Genomic DNA, 17,695 nt, shown 5'->3' with positions numbered 1-17,695 from the left:
GAAGCTCCTATTACAAGGAGAGCCTCTGGGGAAGGAGACCAGAAGTCCCAGGAGCTGCAGTGAAAAGGTTAATTAGCCTCCTAATTCTGCAATTAACAGTACCTACTGAGTGAGAGCACTGAGACTGAAGAGGCAAGAATTGGCGTTACTTGAACATTTTTTGATTTCAGCTGTGAGGGCAGATGGGTTTAAATACCTGGGATCAACCAAAGCAACAGACAGTGAACATAGGCAGCAAAAAAACCCATAAGGGAAGGTTTAAAAGTGAGACCTGCTGTGATGTATGATTTGGAGATGAAGTCGGGAGGCGGAGGTGGCAAAGATGTTCTTTGGGAGCAAGACTAAAGAGGGGGATTATGGATGAAGTAAAGGAGGACATGCAGACGGTTGGTAGAGACAGACTGGAGCAGCTCAAAGAAGAAGAAAACTACAAAATGTAATAGTTTCTGTGCCTTCAGTTTTTTCTACAATATAAAAAATAGTTTAAAAAATGAATGAACAGGGGTAACTAAAGTGCTGTACACCTGCACCTTTAGAAAAACCACATACATTTATTTCAACCCATCAGTACTAGCTGATAACCATCCAAAGCTCTCCAAATAATTAGAAATCCAGGCAAATGTCCAAAAAGATCATCTGGATCACAATCTTTCATAGTTGGTTAGTTCTGCAGTTTGTTGCCTCAGTCAGGCCCCTGCACTTTCCAGCAGTATACACCAGGGGGCGCTGTCTGCAAATGCATTTGCTTTCAGACATTATGGCTTCTCATTTGTTAGGTGCTGCCAGATAATAGTCACACATCACTTTAAGTTTGCCACAAACTGTCCCAGCACACTTTTTACACAACTAAAACAACATCAGACAAGTGTCTCGGAAAAAAGTCGTATTTACAGCAGATAACATAACAAAAAGGAAACAATACAATTATACAATTGTACAATAAAATGTATGTAACAAACAATATAATACTTCATATTTGTCAGAATAGCAAACCTGTTTTTTTTTCATGTTTTCCCTTTGGCACATTTTCCCCAATACTCATAACAGATATTTTTTTTAAAAATGTGTACACAGATAAACAATACATGTTTGGCTTTTATGCTGCAATCAAAGGCTGTAACATGTCCCTGTGAAACTCCTTTTGGAAAGACACGGTCCTCTTTTGGAGGAAATGTTCCAAACTGTACAGAAAGTCCATGTGTGGCAACCTTTTTTTCATTTCTATGATCTGCTTTGTGAGAATCCAGGAATACTTACAGACTCTGATCAATTCTAACTATGTTTTCCAAATGTTTGGCAGCTTTTCCAGATTCCATTGACGTTGACATTCATACTGTGTGTGTAAACATCGACAGACTGAACATAAATGCACTCTAATGTATTAAGTGTGCATGCTTCGTATATGCTTTTTCATCTCTAATCTTATATATGTATACATCAGTATGTTTGCAGTACACATGTACTATGTGCATGTGAAAGAGGCCACTGAGGCAGAAGGATGCGTGACCTGGCAGATGGATGCAGCACATTTTATTTGTTGTTGTTACTATGCTGTGTCTTTGTTACTTCAGATTTAAGTATTACAGCTCCATTTCAAAGGCGTTTGTAGTTTTCTTTGTTTGGTTTTTTTGTTCTTTGTTTTTTTAAGAAAAGGGAGATCACTCGTGTATTTGTACAGATTTACAGATCACTACATGTAAGGGACATTAATCTTGTTTTGGTATTAAGGTTTCATCTGATTCAAACTGTCTCAGTGCCTACGGCGGCAGGACAGTAAGACAATATGAAGGTATGGAGGTTGCAGGTGTGGCCAGAGATGAACAAGCCAAAAAAATCTGGATCAGGTCCCAACCAATGTTGTGTAAGAGAATGTAACACAGGCAGTTACTCTTACACTCACCACAATCTCTTGCAATCTCCTTTTTAGATTTACCGACTTTCCCACAGCCTTGTTTACTCCTCCTGTATTTCCTGTTTTTTCCACAACAAGTGCTTTCGATATCCCCTCATAAGCTCGGGCAGCTGCATTCACCTGCAGCTGGTTAGAGCAACAGCTGTGTTGTGAAAGCTCAGAAAGGAATATCATCGGTGATGATGCTGAATTTGCTGCACTGGAAAATGTGTGATATTGTCTTTGGTTTCCAGTAGCTCTGCAAACATTTGGGGAATACACCCAAACAGCAGGCAGCAATAAGAAATGCCCTAAAGATGCTTTGGAGTCAACCGCATCCACAAAAGCGGTGCAGTTCTGTAGTTTCACGTATTATTTTCTCACCAGCTGTTAAACTATTTGAGCCTTGTGGATTATAGAGGCGTGGGGATTGACCGGATGGGGGCTTGGGATCCTTTTGTATTTTAACAGGCCATTACTGGGGTGGCAGGGCACGCTGTGACCCTCAGACACCTGAGAGCTGTTCGTCTCGCTGTCTTGATCAAAAGGTTGCTCTTGACTGGCAGGACCGCCCAGCCCTTCGTCCACTTCATCATCGTCGTCCCTTATGGGTGGGCAGGTGCTGCTCACGGGAGGGTGTTGGTGATTTTTGGTGATGCTTCCCAGTCGCAAACCCACATCCAGTGGGACAATGGGGCTGCCGTTCATCGACCTCAGAAAGTCGGGCGTTTGCATTCTCTGAGGCATTTGCGTGAGAGGAGCGTGGTAGTGAGTTTCCGGCTACAAAGACACAGAACAGATTTTGATTGCATCATCATCAGGTTAACTATGCAGTGGTTAGTAATATGGAGCCGAGGCATTCCACAGTTTGGCGAACTCAAGCCTTGACACGCACACTAAGACACACTTACCAAAGATAAAGAGCTGTTTTTCACATATCTCTCCACTCTGAGACGGCTTTCCTCGTCTCTGTCCAGAGGCCTTTCTCTCCCCCTCCGGGAGTTGTTGTATATGGCTGGTCTGCCCAGAGAGTCATACGCAATTCCTCCTCCCCGACTGCCTGAGATAGTAGATCGGCTGTCACGGCAGTGAGGCTGCTCCTGTTTATGGCATGGAAACAAAACACTAGTAACTATTATTCGACACACTGATTAGGTGCATAGATTGTAGCAATTCTATGCTCAAAACAACAGAATTGCTACAAACATTCTCCCCAAATTCACATAAAAAACACATTTTTTAAAGAATCCCTGATTATAGTTAGATCATTTACTTACATGTATATTTAAAAAAAAGTGGTTTTAAAACAATAGCTTAGCATTAACTGGGGAAATGTGCTGTCTTGCTGACAGATGAAAAAATTGGTATTACTGTGTAATATCCCTTTAACCATTATAAAGCTAAACCTGGAAGTCTTCAATAAAGTCTTCCAAAAAGGAGTTGACATAATATTGATGCCAATAGTTTGATGTTAAATAAATAAATAAAAAAATGGCATAATTAGTTATGTTAAAAATAATTTTAAAAAAAAATAATAATAATAATAAAATACATTCAGTTTTAATGGAAAATAGTCTGTTATTTATTTGCATTAAATTAGTCACCGTTTCCAAGAAATTCGGAGGACAGTATTGGATAATATATAAGGATAATATATATAAAAAAAAGGATAATATATTAGATATAAGGGATTTAATTTTAGGCCCCAAACTTCACTCCAGGTCCTGATTGAATCAGGCCTGACATACAATTAGGCAATGAAAGCTTTAAAAAGTAGCTTTTTGGGCCTAAACGTTGGGCTGTAAAAGACAAAAAAATGGGAATAGCCACATACAAAATGTTACTTTTCTTTTCTCAGTAAGCTGCATTTGATGACACTACAGATGAAATTAAATGGGTTTTCTGTTGTTTTGGGAAATATGCTACAGCGTATTCTTCCTGAAACATAAAAGCCTGCCACTCCCATGTCTTCATGCTAATTACAGGAGCTACAACCAGCAGTAATTTAGCTCAGGAAACAGAGCACTATTAAACCAGTCTGATCTCACTAAAATGTGAAAGGTAACTACTGACTCTTAACACCACATTACATAGTGACATATGTCTGAGCTAAACATTGTCATTTTAACTCTCTTTAAAAGAATCAGCCACTATTTTTGCTCTTCTGATAAAGTTGTAAAGGCCAAATCATGGACTTATTATCAGCCTAGAAAACCAACTAAGCATCAAATAAAAATGAGCATGAGGACAAGAAGTATAAACACGTGAACCCAAACTTCTTCTCCCCTCAATTTTGTTTGCTTTATACCTTATCTAAAGGAGGAAATTCATCTGTCCACAGTAACAAAGTTTCTAACCTCCCAATTGCACCACGCTACATTATACTTCACCAATTAGAGCTGCTGGCTTGCAGTTGTAGTTGGTTGTAGTTTAAAACAGCCTAATGTCTGGCCTAATTCTCAGCATGAACTTTAGGGCCCATTGAGAGGAACAGAGATGTTAAAAGAGAAAGAGAAAAAGAGCTGTGATGCACTACATGCAGATTCGAAATGTTGAAAGTCAGAACTTAGCCATCTGGCATCTGGCTAGTAAAGCCTCAGTCCCGGGCCCTGGCCCTGCATGCAGATTTATATAGATACGTAGACTGACCCCAAGGGAAGACAGGCTGTTCCTCAGTGTTCCCTCCACCCTCAGAGGGATGTTTTCCTCTGTCTGCAATCAAAAGAAACACAACAAAATTCTAAATCGTGAAAAAATCTGTGCATTCAAACCTTACCATACTATGCTTTGATTACTTTAAAACTGATGGTATTATTGATAGAAGATATGAATATTTATCTGTTGCGACTAACAGATTGAAGTATTTGGAGTTAGTCAGAGTGAAATCTGAACGTTGAAAACAGGTTTGTGTGATACAAGTGGTCCACTGATTTGGATCAGTGCTGAGCAGTGTGAGAGAATAATCATGCAAACGTACTGTTCTCCTGGTGTCTGTACTCGTGGAGTTCATTCTCCTGATAGAGGCTTGTCTGGAGAGAGTGTGTATTTCCTCCCTGTGAGAAAAAAAGAGAGAGAAAAATTAATTTGTAAATGCCACGTGTGTTATTCTCTGGCAGCTCAAGTTATGCTAAAGCTTCATTTTTGAAATTTAGATTTCATGCATATTTGTGCCTGCTGTTAATTTACAAGTCCCCCACACAGAGTCATTTAGCCTGTGCATTTTACACTTTATGCTCCTCTAATTTTACACGCTCCGCTGTTGTATCTGTCAGCTGGAATATTCTTAATAGCTGTGATTTGCCCCATTTTTATATATATTCTTCTCAGCCTGCGGATATTATTAATTCATCTCATCTTTTCGCATCTTAATTAAACATCACATTATCTCATACTTTTTCTCAGTCAGCTGTCTCTTTAGCTTCTTGTTCTTGCGCTTGTGGTAACATGTGACAGCAATGATGATGGTGAGCAACAAGACCAGGAGCCCAATGGCCACGCCCCCCACAATGAACATCAGCTCCTTTTCAACACCTCTCGGCTTCGGGGCAATTTCTGTGACGGTAGAGTTAGAAAGATTAGAATTAAACGGATATGCACTTCTATACACATAGTTTATATTACTTTGAGAAGTATGTTGATACTGCTGCCATCTACCTTCCACATTAATCTCCACCTCTGTCTTTCCAACTCCCACTTTATTCGTTGCCACACACTGATAAGTGCCCGCATCTGAAAGGTTAAGGGGTCGCCCAAAAGCTAGCGTTCCATTCGGGTGTTCGATGACGCCTTTCGGCAATTTTCCATCCTTCCTGTAGAGAGAACGTACACAGACAATACTACATCACAGTCAATCCACACCAATTAATGTCACCTTCAATCTTGAACTCTCTGGACAGGTTGTCAGTCTGTTTGAAGGCTAACAGATAAGAACCCAGAGAGAGCCCATACAAACATGTTTACCCTATTAGGCTCAAGTGTCCTAAAAAAAATGCAGTTTCGCTCCAATAAATGAGATAAATTAGAGTTTATTTGCTGAGTGTCCGAGTCGCTAACAATGTTAGATCCACTTCAAAGAAAGTTCAGTGACACCGGCTTATAGCAAGAGCAAAAACAGAAGTGCTTATCACTGTCATCATGCAGAAGTGAGTTTCGCTGACTAATCGACCTGTATCAGACTCCTCTCACAAAGATTTATAACCTCCTGCAAAGTGGATGCTCCACCCCCAGCATTATAAGTTAAGCAGTGATCCGACAGCCTAGACTCACTAGATAAAAGCCAGCTGGAGTGTTTGAGGTAACTCGGGGACAAAAAGCGAAAATATCACAAAGTATTTGTCAAATATTTGTTTTTCTTATTACTGATTTACTTCCATATTAATCTTCGTTAATATAGTGTGTACATACAAAAACAGTAGTAGAAACACGCTAGCTAGCCACAACAGCTATGGGATATAAATGGTTAACAAGCTTGCTAGCATTAGCTGATAACTGTCACTCCACCCTCCGGTCCTAAGATGCTGAATAATGGCTGTAAACAAATGATAGCAATAAATAAATAAATAAATAAATAATGCCAAGGCTTCAACGTACAGCCACCTGAAAGCAATGGGTGACTTTGGTGTACCTTATACCATCTTTTATAGTAAAGACTCTTTCATAGCTTGCAGCCTCGTATTATTTAGATAATAATTCAGTGGGACATGGCATGCTCGCATAATGATAACAATCAATTCCACAAGATCTTAAAGAAAATTGAACACCCCATCCACCAGCAACACTAATTATACTTCTGTACCTTCTAGAAGAGAACTTAATGATATAGTAGCTGAACACATTGTTTATCTACTGTATCATGTCAAAAATCAAACAGCTACCTGTGGGGCTGAGAAATGCAGCCACAGAGAGAACTTATTCCCCACAGACAACCATGTTAAAATACCCAAATTAGTTAGCAGGGATCTGTCTGTACATTGTACCGGAACAGTTTATGAATGCAGCTTGCTAGCCAAGCGTCCTAGTATGAAATAATAATTTATCTCGCAAAAATGGTTACTTCTAGATCCAATAAAGTAGCGCGATAGAGACCAAAAGACAAACAACGAGGCTTCAAAGTGCAAAGCCCCGAAACTACTGGGTGACGTGGTTGCATCTTTTACATACAGTTAAAAAAGGACACAACTTGAACATTCTCAGAAATACATCTTCTTTTGTATAGAGGCCACTCTATAATGTAATCTATATTAGAGATGTCATAAGTGTGTTGCATAGAACTCTTGTTTCACAGAGTCGTTTCTTTTAAGCAGAAAGGAGGAACCATATACTTGTACTACATATGCAACACATTTTCATGATAACATCTCACACAGATCTCACGCTGCTTCCTTTTCCTCCACCCTCCACCCCTGCCTACCTGCTCCTACTAGTTAACTTCTGATTATTGCTCATCCCTTTCCCTTTTACTTCTCATCCCCCTCCTGCTCCCTCCTTCGTGTGAAACTGTCTCATCTGTCTGCTCTCGGCACAAGCCGGAACATGACACTGTGACAGCAGCTATTACTTCACCTGCCGCCATTTACTAACAGGTTTTCCCAGTGTGTGTGTGTGTGTGTGTGTGTGTGCACGTGCATACACAGTCATTCATAAGTCTGTAAGCGTGTATACACGGTGTGTGCCTCTTAATCTTTACTCACAAAACCTCCTTTCATAAGGTATGTTCCTGTTTTGATAACTATTAAAAAAAAAGTATTAGATGCTTTACTTTCTGTCAAAACAGCGAAGACATAACCAAACATTTGCTCTTTTTCTTGTTGTTTCTTTCAAAAACTTCAGATAGATAAACATATTTTCTGCGTGTTTTTCCCCCGTGAAAGCCTAACTGTCACATGCCTAGATTTAATCGGTGCCATTCCTCTTCCAGCTTTTCAAGGCCTGCATTTTTTCTAGCTACACCACACCCTGAGAATATATTAATGCATTGAAACAAACAGCTTAAAATGACAGCTGGTGACTCAAGCAGAAGAACTGAAACACCTGAGTCAAACCCTCAGCTGGCTGAAAGCAGGGCTTCTCCTGAATGAGCTGCCTTCCAGCCTTCCATTGAGGCCGCAGAAGCAGGAAGTGACAGTGTAATGAGGTTGTTTGGTTAAGACTACGTCCACACTAATGCGTTTTTGTTTGAAAACGCATCATTTTCTCTCCGTTTTGGCCTCCCGTCCACACTGAGACGGCGTTTTTGCTGATGGAAAACGCAGCATTTTGAAAACGCTCTCGAAAACGCATACATTTGGAAACGGTGCTATTGCGTCGCAGTGTGGACACTCAAAAACGCAGACTTTCTAAAACAATGACGCATGTTAGTCATATGATGCAGTCATGTAACCAATTAAACTAAGATAGCGGAGGGCATTATACAGCAGTTCTTTTGTTTGCTCTGAATTTTGACAGCCCTATTAAAGATTAATATCAGTCTGCACATGCTCCAGATAGCTTTTCTTCAAATTCTTTAACTTGCTCACTTGCTTTTGCAACTTTGTGCTTTTGTGTTACTCGCAAAAAAAAATCACTTCACACAGCTAAAATCTGTTAGCTGTGTGAAGTGCTGGAATAAATTTGACAGATGTATGATGGCAAAAGCACACTATGAGGATTTCATGTAAGGCCTTCACAATTATCAATGCAAAAACACTGATGCTAATGATATCACCACAATATTTAAATATAATTCAAATGTAAGTGCATGAACTGTATATTTTAGATATGTAAAATATACAATATTTAAGTTGATTTTAGTCCATTTAACTGGAAATTCAGGGTTAGTTTCCATAAATTCATAAATTAGACACAGACATTAGATTTAATAACATAAGTACGCAGGAATTATTGGGGAGGAAGCACTAGCTACACATTTCCATGAAAAGAATGTCAAAAGACAAGAAACTACCGTGATGTGTAGTCTACTGCCGGCATTGTGTAACTCCAGTTCACAGTTTCACCTATTCACAGTGGTGTCACCATTCCTCTTTCATTTTGCCATGTATGCACTTGTGCACATGCAGTGCAGTGTGTACCCAGCATAAGAGTATTACAGTAGTAATTAAAAGTTTTGTAAGTTTAATCATATTGTCTGGTGTCTTTCTGTGTGTTTAAGTAAACTCCTAATGTGTAAACAACAGTGACTGTTGCTTCTACTAAGCATTTTCCAACAAGACTTGCTGTATGTAATAGTAACTAATACATAATTAATAAGTAATAAAGTAACTGTAAGTTGGTGATGACCTGAATTTGCTTTCACCAAACGTTAAATTAAAGTGGTGAAATCATGGGACACAAAACTGGCATCACAACTGGCACTTCTGATTAAAGTAACCATGACCAGACAGTTAGTCATACAAACAGCAGACACCCGGAGAGATAGGTGGATCCTACCATACCTGATCCAGGTGAAGACGTGTGGTTTGGGGTTTCCTCCACTCACGCAACTCAGGGCAGCATTCTCCAGACCCACATACCAGTTTCCATTGTAGCCAGATACCTCTGCGTGCGGCGGATCTGAGAGAAAGGATAATAATTTACCAACTTTAACGCTTTGAGATGGAATAATCAGACTTACAGCTGATGCGAATATGAATGCAACATTTTACAAATAGTTAAAATCACTGCCACGGCTTAACGTCAGTGTAAGGTATTGTGAATGATAATGCATTAAAAATTAAGGAGGGGAAGTACTACTATTTTTTATGTATATTTAACACACTCTTCATCTTGAAAATGAAAGGTGAAGAGAGTTTTATAGATATAAAATGTAGGTAGTGTGAGCTAGACTTGCTAATATGGAGAGAAACGTGTGTAGCAACACAGTGTTCAGAAAGTCTCTTGTGACTCTGAAGGGATCACAACAGTGATAAAAACAGGAAGTGAGAACATCGGTCCTATTACTGCTTTAACTCTACGTATGCTTGTGTTTTTCATGATTTAAATGTGTCTCATTTCTGCACTACTGGATCATCTCAACTCTTTTGATTTTTAAAACATAGTCCAGTTTGGGTGTAATGTGGAGGGAAACTCACAGTGCACTACCAGCTGGTTTTTTAACCTGCGGGGTTCCGAGTAAGTCGGATGCCAAACCAGGCAGTCCAACTTCTTTCCATTCATGCCTCTCAGGGGATACAGGGAGAAGTGAGAGGAGACTGCCCCGGTGTCTGAGGTGCGATTGATCGACTTCCCGTTCAGTTCGGTGTCCCAGGAGAGCTGCGGCAGGGGTCGGGCTACGGAGCGGCAGGTAGCAACCTGGCTGAATTCCTGTCCCTCCACCACAGTCACAGAGTCCACTGTGGAAATGGGATGAGCTGGAAGAGGGGTGGTTACAGTGTTTGATCAGGGAGGAGATAATGATGGTTAGATCAACACACTCAGCAGCCAGTGTTGAAGGCAGCTGTACACTTAAACAGATATTTAAAGGTCTTTCTAAGTAAGCGTGTCTGGTCTTATGCAACATGCGGGTCGCAGCAAAAGTTTGCTCACTAATTAGAAGAGCGTGTGGCCACGTTTTTAGAGAAGAAATAAGATACATAGTTTCTTTCTTTCCTCGCTTATCAGTATTAAACAACTTTATGGTAACAACAGCAATAACTGCTTATGCTTAAATATTTAAAGCTCAAATAAGATTTGAATGCTTTCAGGGTAATAAAATTAAGTGAGCATAGTTTTTTTTTCAGGCAGTCAGAGTTCATTTAAGTCTGCAGTCTTGTTAGATCAGCTGATAACAGCTGATCTCAGTGTTGACATCTCAGCTGATTTACTACTGAGCAAATCTCATGTAAAGCCATTTATTTAAAGTGCTTTAACCTGCCTACAGTTTCTTAAAGCTTATGCAAGCAACCTTCCTCCACCCCACATCCTCTTGATACTGTATCTATTTTAATCAGTGCCATATCTGTTCAGTACTGTGGGATCTTGCTGCTGCTGTCACGGTCAGACTTTCCATGTGTGGTAAAGTAAAGAGGGACAAAAATGAAGCTATATCACCAAATATCAATTATTGTAGGCAGTAAAAACAATTTTCTTCAGAGTTAAGTAGAGCTGATGATGACTGATTTTGCTGTCGAATAATGCAGTTAACACTAATGATACCATTATAATAATAACGTTATTAGTGTTGATTTGCCTCCTAATGAGTTATAAGCAAATAATCAAGAGGTAGATTCTGGTCTGAATTCAAACCAAAGCAGAAAATCTTCAGTGCAACCTGATCAAGGCTTCTTTTGCTACATACTAGAGGAAACGTGTTGTTAGAGGTTGAATCCTAGAAGCACTTGTAAATTCTATATACTGATTATTACTTGCACTTGATCAGTTTTATTAATACAAAAGTGTAGAACCATATATATCGACAGTAAGACAATAAGTTAATGTGAACGTTGGAAACACGACAAAATATACTTCTGAACAATAAACTTCAATTACAACCTTAAATGTAAAAACCTGAAAATACGACCACTTGTAATGCCTTATTAGGTGCTACAAATGCTTAATCGAGTGACAAATACAGTCATGAGTAAGTGTGTTATTCATATTTTGTCTGTGTTACTACATTATTAGTCATGTATTAGCTACGCCTTAATAAACTAACAACCTGGTGACAATATGAATTAGTTTCCATCCTTGAGAAGACAACATATTGTCTCTTCTGTTGTGTATTGTATGCCAGAGTCATGATGGAAGGACTCACTATACACAAGGAGTGACAACTCTGTCTCAAAGTTTCCAAAGGGGAAAGTGCTGACATGGCAGGTGTACTTCCCCTCATCAGAGATCTTTGTGATCTTGATGACCAGAGACGAGTCCTTGGTGGGTTGGTTGCTGTTAAACTCCACGCGATCGGCCCACGGTCCGAACGCTAAGGACAGAGACAAAAAGAGAAAGACAGTTTAGGGAACCCAAGAGGAAGGATGTCACACAGAAAGTTAAATCCAGCAAGTTCAAACAAACCTCAGGCTTTCTTTTTAGCATTTTCAGTTCCGTACACATGTCTGAATCCCTCTCTTATAACTGAAATTACGTTACGGCGTGGGCACTAATGCCTTCTGTGAGCAAAGACTCCAATATCACCTAAAATTACACCAAACTATAAAAATCTCTGGCAAACTGCTTTTAGACATTTATGAGCTCAAGCCTTGGTGCATGATATGTTTACTGGGAGGAGAAACAAAGCCACTAAATAACTCTTGTCAGCTAAAACAGACGCATTAACTTGCAATACAAGGAAACTTTGTGAGGGATTGATAAAGAAAACATTTCCCACTGTGAGGAAAAGGGAAGTAACTCAATGTGACAATTTAGTTTTTAGCACTTGGCAGAGGACGTAAAGACAAGGTCGAGGGCAGAAAGAGAACTGGAGCTCAGACACAGTGCCAGTTACCTGTTTTTCCATTTACATGATGTGCGGTGATGATCTGCTCCTTGGTACCATCAGGTTTCTCCTGAAACCAGGTGACCTGCACCACTGTACTCTCGGCATCTGGCTCGTAGCGACAGGGTAGGATGGTCTTTTCCTCCGCCAGGGAAGTTAAGGAATAGTTTGGAGGAGGTGCCACAAAGTCTCCTTTTATCACTGTCACTGGAAGAGAAAGATAGGACCATAAATTCATCTGATATAAGAATCAAGTACTTGCAGCTAATTGACAGCACGGTGGCTTGTTCATCTCTAACACAGTGACACTGAGCTTGGCACGCTGGTCGTAAATACTAGAATCCCATTACAAGTGCCACATTTTTAAAAGTTTTAACCAGAAAGTGGAACTCCTGAGACTCAGAAAACACAAGCAAACTCTTCACAGAAGGACTCTGCCTGGGCTCAAACCCCAGACTCTTTTGAAGTGATCTACAGGCTTTCTGAAGCTCTTTTTTCTTTGCACATTGACTGTCTTTTCAATCATTTTCAGTTGACTCCTTATTAATAACAATTTTAAAGGAATGCTTGTTTCTTTGTTTCTTCATTAAGACAACTAACAGCAATTTATTAATCACTGAAGCCACCTAACTTAATAGAAGAACCAGGGTTGTCTCTACAAATAACACACAACATAACAAAGAAAAACAATTTTAAACAGTGTCTTTAGCAACTTGTTAATCCCAGCCTGTGGCAAAAGCAAAGAATTTTTTTCCAATGTCTTTAATTGAATCTACAGAAAATGCAAATGAAAACACAGCTTCATTGCAATTCTGCACCAACAGGCTGATTCCAGAAGAGCTAGAAGCCGAAATCTTGGCCTATCTCAGAATGGTGAACTGAACAAGCGGCAGGCGTTTAAAAAGACGTACAGCAGATGAACATGAAAATGAAAACCTTAACTGTTTGATTTTAATCTCAAAGTCACATCCATGAGAAACAGAAAAATGTCCAACAAAGAAGAGATAGGACCTGAGAGATGGATCAATATGTACAGAGGACATCAGGAGAGAGGTACAACATCTGTGCACCACTGCAGAGCCGCTGTCAAGGTTTGGGGCTGCATTTCAGCCACTGATGTAGGAGATCAGGAATACTGATGGAATTATGAATACAGAAATGTACCATCTGGAAAGTGTCTGATTGGCATTGCTTCATTTTTCAGCATGATCCCAAACACACTGAGAGTGCAGCAAAAGCATTTCTGGATAGAGAAACACACAATGGAGAACTATCATCTCAACAGAGGATGAAACAAAAGGCAGCAAAAAGGGTTTTGAATGTCCTTCAAGAAGCCTGGAAAACTATTCCTGAAAACAACATCAGAAAATTAGAAGAAAAGAAAGAGTTCAGGATGTGTTAAAAAAAAATAAAGTGACCAAATAGTGACTTTAAAGCTTGTTAGAAACACACAATCTCAGTTTTTTCTTATTAAATCTATAAATACACTATATAAATAATTCCATCTATTTTAAATTTTCCTGGCAAAATATAAAGAAATCACACTTTTAAACAGTGTTGTATCTTTAAAAAGAGAAGTCTCAGTTATATGTGCCAGTAACTACTGTAACTTGTGTGCTGTAGTGGTGATAAGGCTTTTAACTTGTTTTCTGTTTTCAACTTGCTACCTAAAGAAAAGTAAAAGCATACAGTTTTACATTAATACGAAGTTGCATCAGTTCTACAGTAACTTTGCGAAGCTGCCTTATGCCGTGCGTCAAAAGTCCCAGTTCAATTAAAAGCATAATAGTGTGGAAAATGGTGGCCTGGCTGTGCCGGAGTTATATATTATTTGAGTAAGCAAGCTGTGGTTATGTGGGGTGGCTATTTTGTCCGAGCACAGGAAGCCAGAGCTGCTTCTCGTACTGTCACGCTTTTCTGTTAAGCTGAGCCAACAAGCTGCAGGGTTTAATGCAGCTCTGATAGTAGTTTTGTCTTTTTGCCAAACTGTCTGGAAGGACTAAGCAACATTTAAAATGATTTCATTAATATAGTGTTTCAGGAGCAGAGTTTCGGTAGAGACAGGTGTGCACTAGTCTGACTGGCAGCAACATAGTTTTAAAAAATGGCAGTGTTTAAAGGCAACGGATGAGGTTTGAAGGCACAGAGTTAGTACAGAAAACAAGCTGTATATCATAAGCATGAGTCAGTACAAGTGAAGATATGTCGTATAACTAGTTGTTCAAGATAAGCTTTCAAAGAAACTAAATGCTCAGTGTCTGCACACAAACAAAGGGACCCCAGAAAACATAAAGTTAACACAAAGTGCATCGTATCACATGTCTCATTGTCACAAAGCAGCATTATTTAGTGCAAACCACAAGTTTACATAAATATCTTGTTTTTTTTTTTACTTTTCTCCCCTTCCTCCTTTCAGTTTGCTAACCTGTTTGCTCTCAACAGACTACAATCCTTCACGTTACCTGCAATATGTGCAGCGCACTGTTACACGGTTTAAAACTGTATTTAATGCTTCTTTGCATTTGTGCATGTTCACCTTGGCACAATGCTAAAATAAAACTGAATTCAATTTTGTGGAAGTTTTGCCTATACGCACAATGCCTGCTGTCATATTGCTGCTCTTAGATCAAGCTGGAGTTGATTGATACTACGATGCCACCATTTCCGGTTGTCATCTAAAGGCTGAAAGCTAAAAACAGCTTGCTTGCCTAATAAGGTTACAAGGTGTAGTTTTGTTTTTAATACTCATATATATCTGGAAACAAGAACTGAAAACTCTGGTTGTTTCATTTAAACTTTTCAGCTGGTTTCTAGCAGCTAGAATAAGTCAGTTTATCCACATAAGTTAGTTTTCATTCGAGCTTTTAGTAATATTCATATTTTCATTCATGGCTTCGTTCGGACGTTGATTCAGTAGCTGATGTGGTAGAATCTGTTCAGATATGTCGGTGGGTACGATGTGAATCATGCATTTACCAGCAGACCTGATGACTCTTCTCATCAGACAGGTGTGTTTTTTTTTCCATGAATGTGTGTGTGTATGTGTCACCCTGATGTTTAAACCTACTTTGGAATCTGCCTGTGCTGCATTACTGGAATGATGCCCAGCCTACCCTGCTTTTATGGGATTGAAAGGTTTTCTTCAGTCTAGTGTAGCATTATCTGTTCATGTTAACTTTTTCCAAGTCATTTTTGTCCATGAATTACCTGCAAAGTTCTCATCTCATACAATATTAGGTTTTTTGTTTTTTAAGCATGCACCCCAAGTCTCACAAAAGATGTATAATAGCACCAATCTATAAACTTAAGGACTGATTCAGGCAAAATTATGATGTATTGTTTAAAAACAAAAATGTCCATGGCTGAAGCAAAGACAAAAAAGCCACATAAATTACACAAAAAACACACTAAAATGCAGTAGAAACTGGAAGGGTACTCAGAGTCATGACACAAAGCCCTGTGTCCACTGTTGTGATTTAAAGATAAGAAATCGGGATCAGGATCTCTTACCTTTAAATCACATACACATCTTACATCTCTACAATGGTGAGATATGTATGTAGGTAGATGAGGGCAGACTGCCAATAGTGAGATGGTGACAGACAATAGCACCCAGCAAAGAAAGCTTAGACAAAAATCAAGAGGAAGTGCAGCGTCCACAGAAAGACTGCGGACACTTTTTAAAGTGTCATTGAGTTTTATTGTTGAGAAAGATAAATATAAATGACTTATTTGATAATAAATCAATTTGATGTCCATCTCTCAAAGAGTTCCTCCCCTTTCTGATCGCTGCACAGCTTATGGGCTAATGTGCAGTTTTTACAGTGACAAACGGTATATAATATAAACCACAGCCATTCACACTTTGAGTAAACAGTGTTTGACAAACACTGTAAGAGTGAAGTAAGTAAGAACTAGCTTTCAGTAAGGTTTTCAAACATATGTGGCTAATGACCTTACCTTCTATCTCAGATCAGTCTGACTGATTCTGACTCACAGGCCTTATCCCCTTTGAGCTTTAAGCGAAAGTTTAAATCACTCAGACCTCTGGAGTACCCGTATAACATGTATTTTGTAAGTGCATCAGCAGCTTCTGACATGTTTTGCATACATTTGAGTAGTGATGTTTGTACATAGTATTTAAATATGAAATGAATAGTGGGCCCAGGATAGAGCCTTGCGGAACACCTGTAGACAACATGGGAGTATTTGCATTTCTGGGTAAATTTAGCAACATTATTTTATAACGTTGAGTGTTGTGTTTAAGTATATGTAGTAGAAAGTCTTATGAAGGCTGTGTGGATATTATTTATCATATCATCACATTTTTGAATGACATATTTATACTTAAGCAGCACACACACATACACACTAGGAGGATCCACAGAGTTCATATGAATGCTGCAGAAAGAAGCGTATTGATCAACAGCAACCAGTTTTTCCAGAAATAGAAGCCAGGAGTGTTTCCTAACAGCCCTCCTCTATGTATTCTTGAGAAAACTGACTATGCCTTTAGAGGTTGCAAAACATAGCTCATGAATATGCTTCAGATACTGTATTAGGCCTTAATAGGGTACAGGAAAACCAAAGTGTGCATCATGATATTTTTAAAAAGCCTTTTTTAACTTCCGATGCGTTTGATGTGTGACACACAGCTGCTTTATCGCTGCGAATAGTGGAGTACAGCGGTGCATAGGCAACACATTAAACAATCACAGCACAATAAAGGGGTCAGTAAAGGCAGGGGATAAAGATATATAGTATTAAAAGAACACAAAACATGTTTAAATATCATTTTCATCAGACTTCATATGAGCGCTTATCTTACCAAAGACACGGAGGACAAAGAGGCACAGAGAGAGTCTGTTCAGCAGAGATGTCATTCTCTCTGGGAGTTGCTGTTAACTGTGCACAACTTTTGACAATTTCAGCAGTGGAAGAAAGCTCATAAGTCCAGGTAATATGATCCTAACTGACAGGCAGGCTCGAAGCATTGAGGCACGCTCATGGCTCGTACTGCCGGATCATCCTTGGAGATGTTTTTTCTTTGAGAACCAGATCCCTTTGAGAAATGGAAAAACTGTGCGTAACCCCGTCCTTGTGAAAAAGTTAAATCCTTTGAGTTTAGAGTCCTGTATGGTTGTTAAGCCCACGCCATCATGTTTGCCCTTTAGAGGAAAATAAGGCGCAGCTTTACCTGTTTGGGATACACCTGTTTGAGCTACACCCCTCTCTCTCTCTCACTCTCTTGCTCTCGCTCTGACATACACACACACCTAACAACCCGACAAGCCACAAACACACACTCACACGCACACAGCTGCGGGGAAAAAAAGTCACCTTTCCGGTTTGGTTGAGGCAACATGACAGTTATTTTCTCGTCTTTACTTGCTCTG

The 17,695-nt window shown here is 39.4% G+C and overlaps 1 protein-coding gene and 1 long non-coding RNA gene across 3 annotated transcripts in view; one reads left to right on the top strand and one right to left on the bottom strand.

Annotated features, from left to right (window-relative positions):
• The window catches only part of LOC146675427 (uncharacterized), a 387,382-nt gene that overhangs the window by 315,896 nt on the left and 53,791 nt on the right, over positions 1-17,695 (top strand). The gene's annotated exons all lie outside the window — the stretch shown is intronic.
• nectin4a (nectin cell adhesion molecule 4a) lies at positions 871-17,664 on the bottom strand. The gene is made up of 11 exons (XM_085400463.1): positions 17,128-17,664; positions 12,309-12,506; positions 11,619-11,786; positions 9,958-10,236; positions 9,322-9,439; positions 5,546-5,700; positions 5,284-5,443; positions 4,869-4,944; positions 4,541-4,603; positions 2,803-2,991; positions 871-2,671 (listed from the first exon to the last, which is right to left on the bottom strand). Exons 1-11 carry the CDS (start codon positions 17,180-17,182, stop codon positions 2,282-2,284), a joined length of 1,851 nt encoding a protein of 616 aa, XP_085256589.1. The 5' UTR covers positions 17,183-17,664; the 3' UTR covers positions 871-2,281.

Source organism: Rhamphochromis longiceps, linkage group LG3 (genome assembly GCF_057381845.1).
Source record: "Rhamphochromis longiceps isolate RC_006_pf linkage group LG3, R_longiceps_female_GT1.1, whole genome shotgun sequence".
NCBI classification, from domain to species: domain Eukaryota; kingdom Metazoa; phylum Chordata; class Actinopteri; order Cichliformes; family Cichlidae; genus Rhamphochromis; species Rhamphochromis longiceps.
The sequence above is the reverse complement of the archived record's forward strand: the minus strand, read 5'-3'. Positions and strand labels throughout refer to the sequence as shown.

What these genes read in the sequence shown, in the direction of transcription:
- nectin4a (XM_085400463.1), bottom strand. Translation starts at nt 17,182, where the DNA reads ATGACATCTCTGCTGAACAGACTCTCTCTGTGCCTCTTTGTCCTCCGT. An exon ending in TCATGTAAATGGAAAAACAG is followed by an intron (nt 11,787 to 12,308) that starts GTAACTGGCACT and finishes CTCTGTCCTTAG; the next exon opens with CGTTCGGACCGTGGGCCGAT. An exon ending in GTACAGACACCAGGAGAACA is followed by an intron (nt 4,604 to 4,868) that starts GTACGTTTGCAT and finishes TTTTGATTGCAG; the next exon opens with ACAGAGGAAAACATCCCTCT.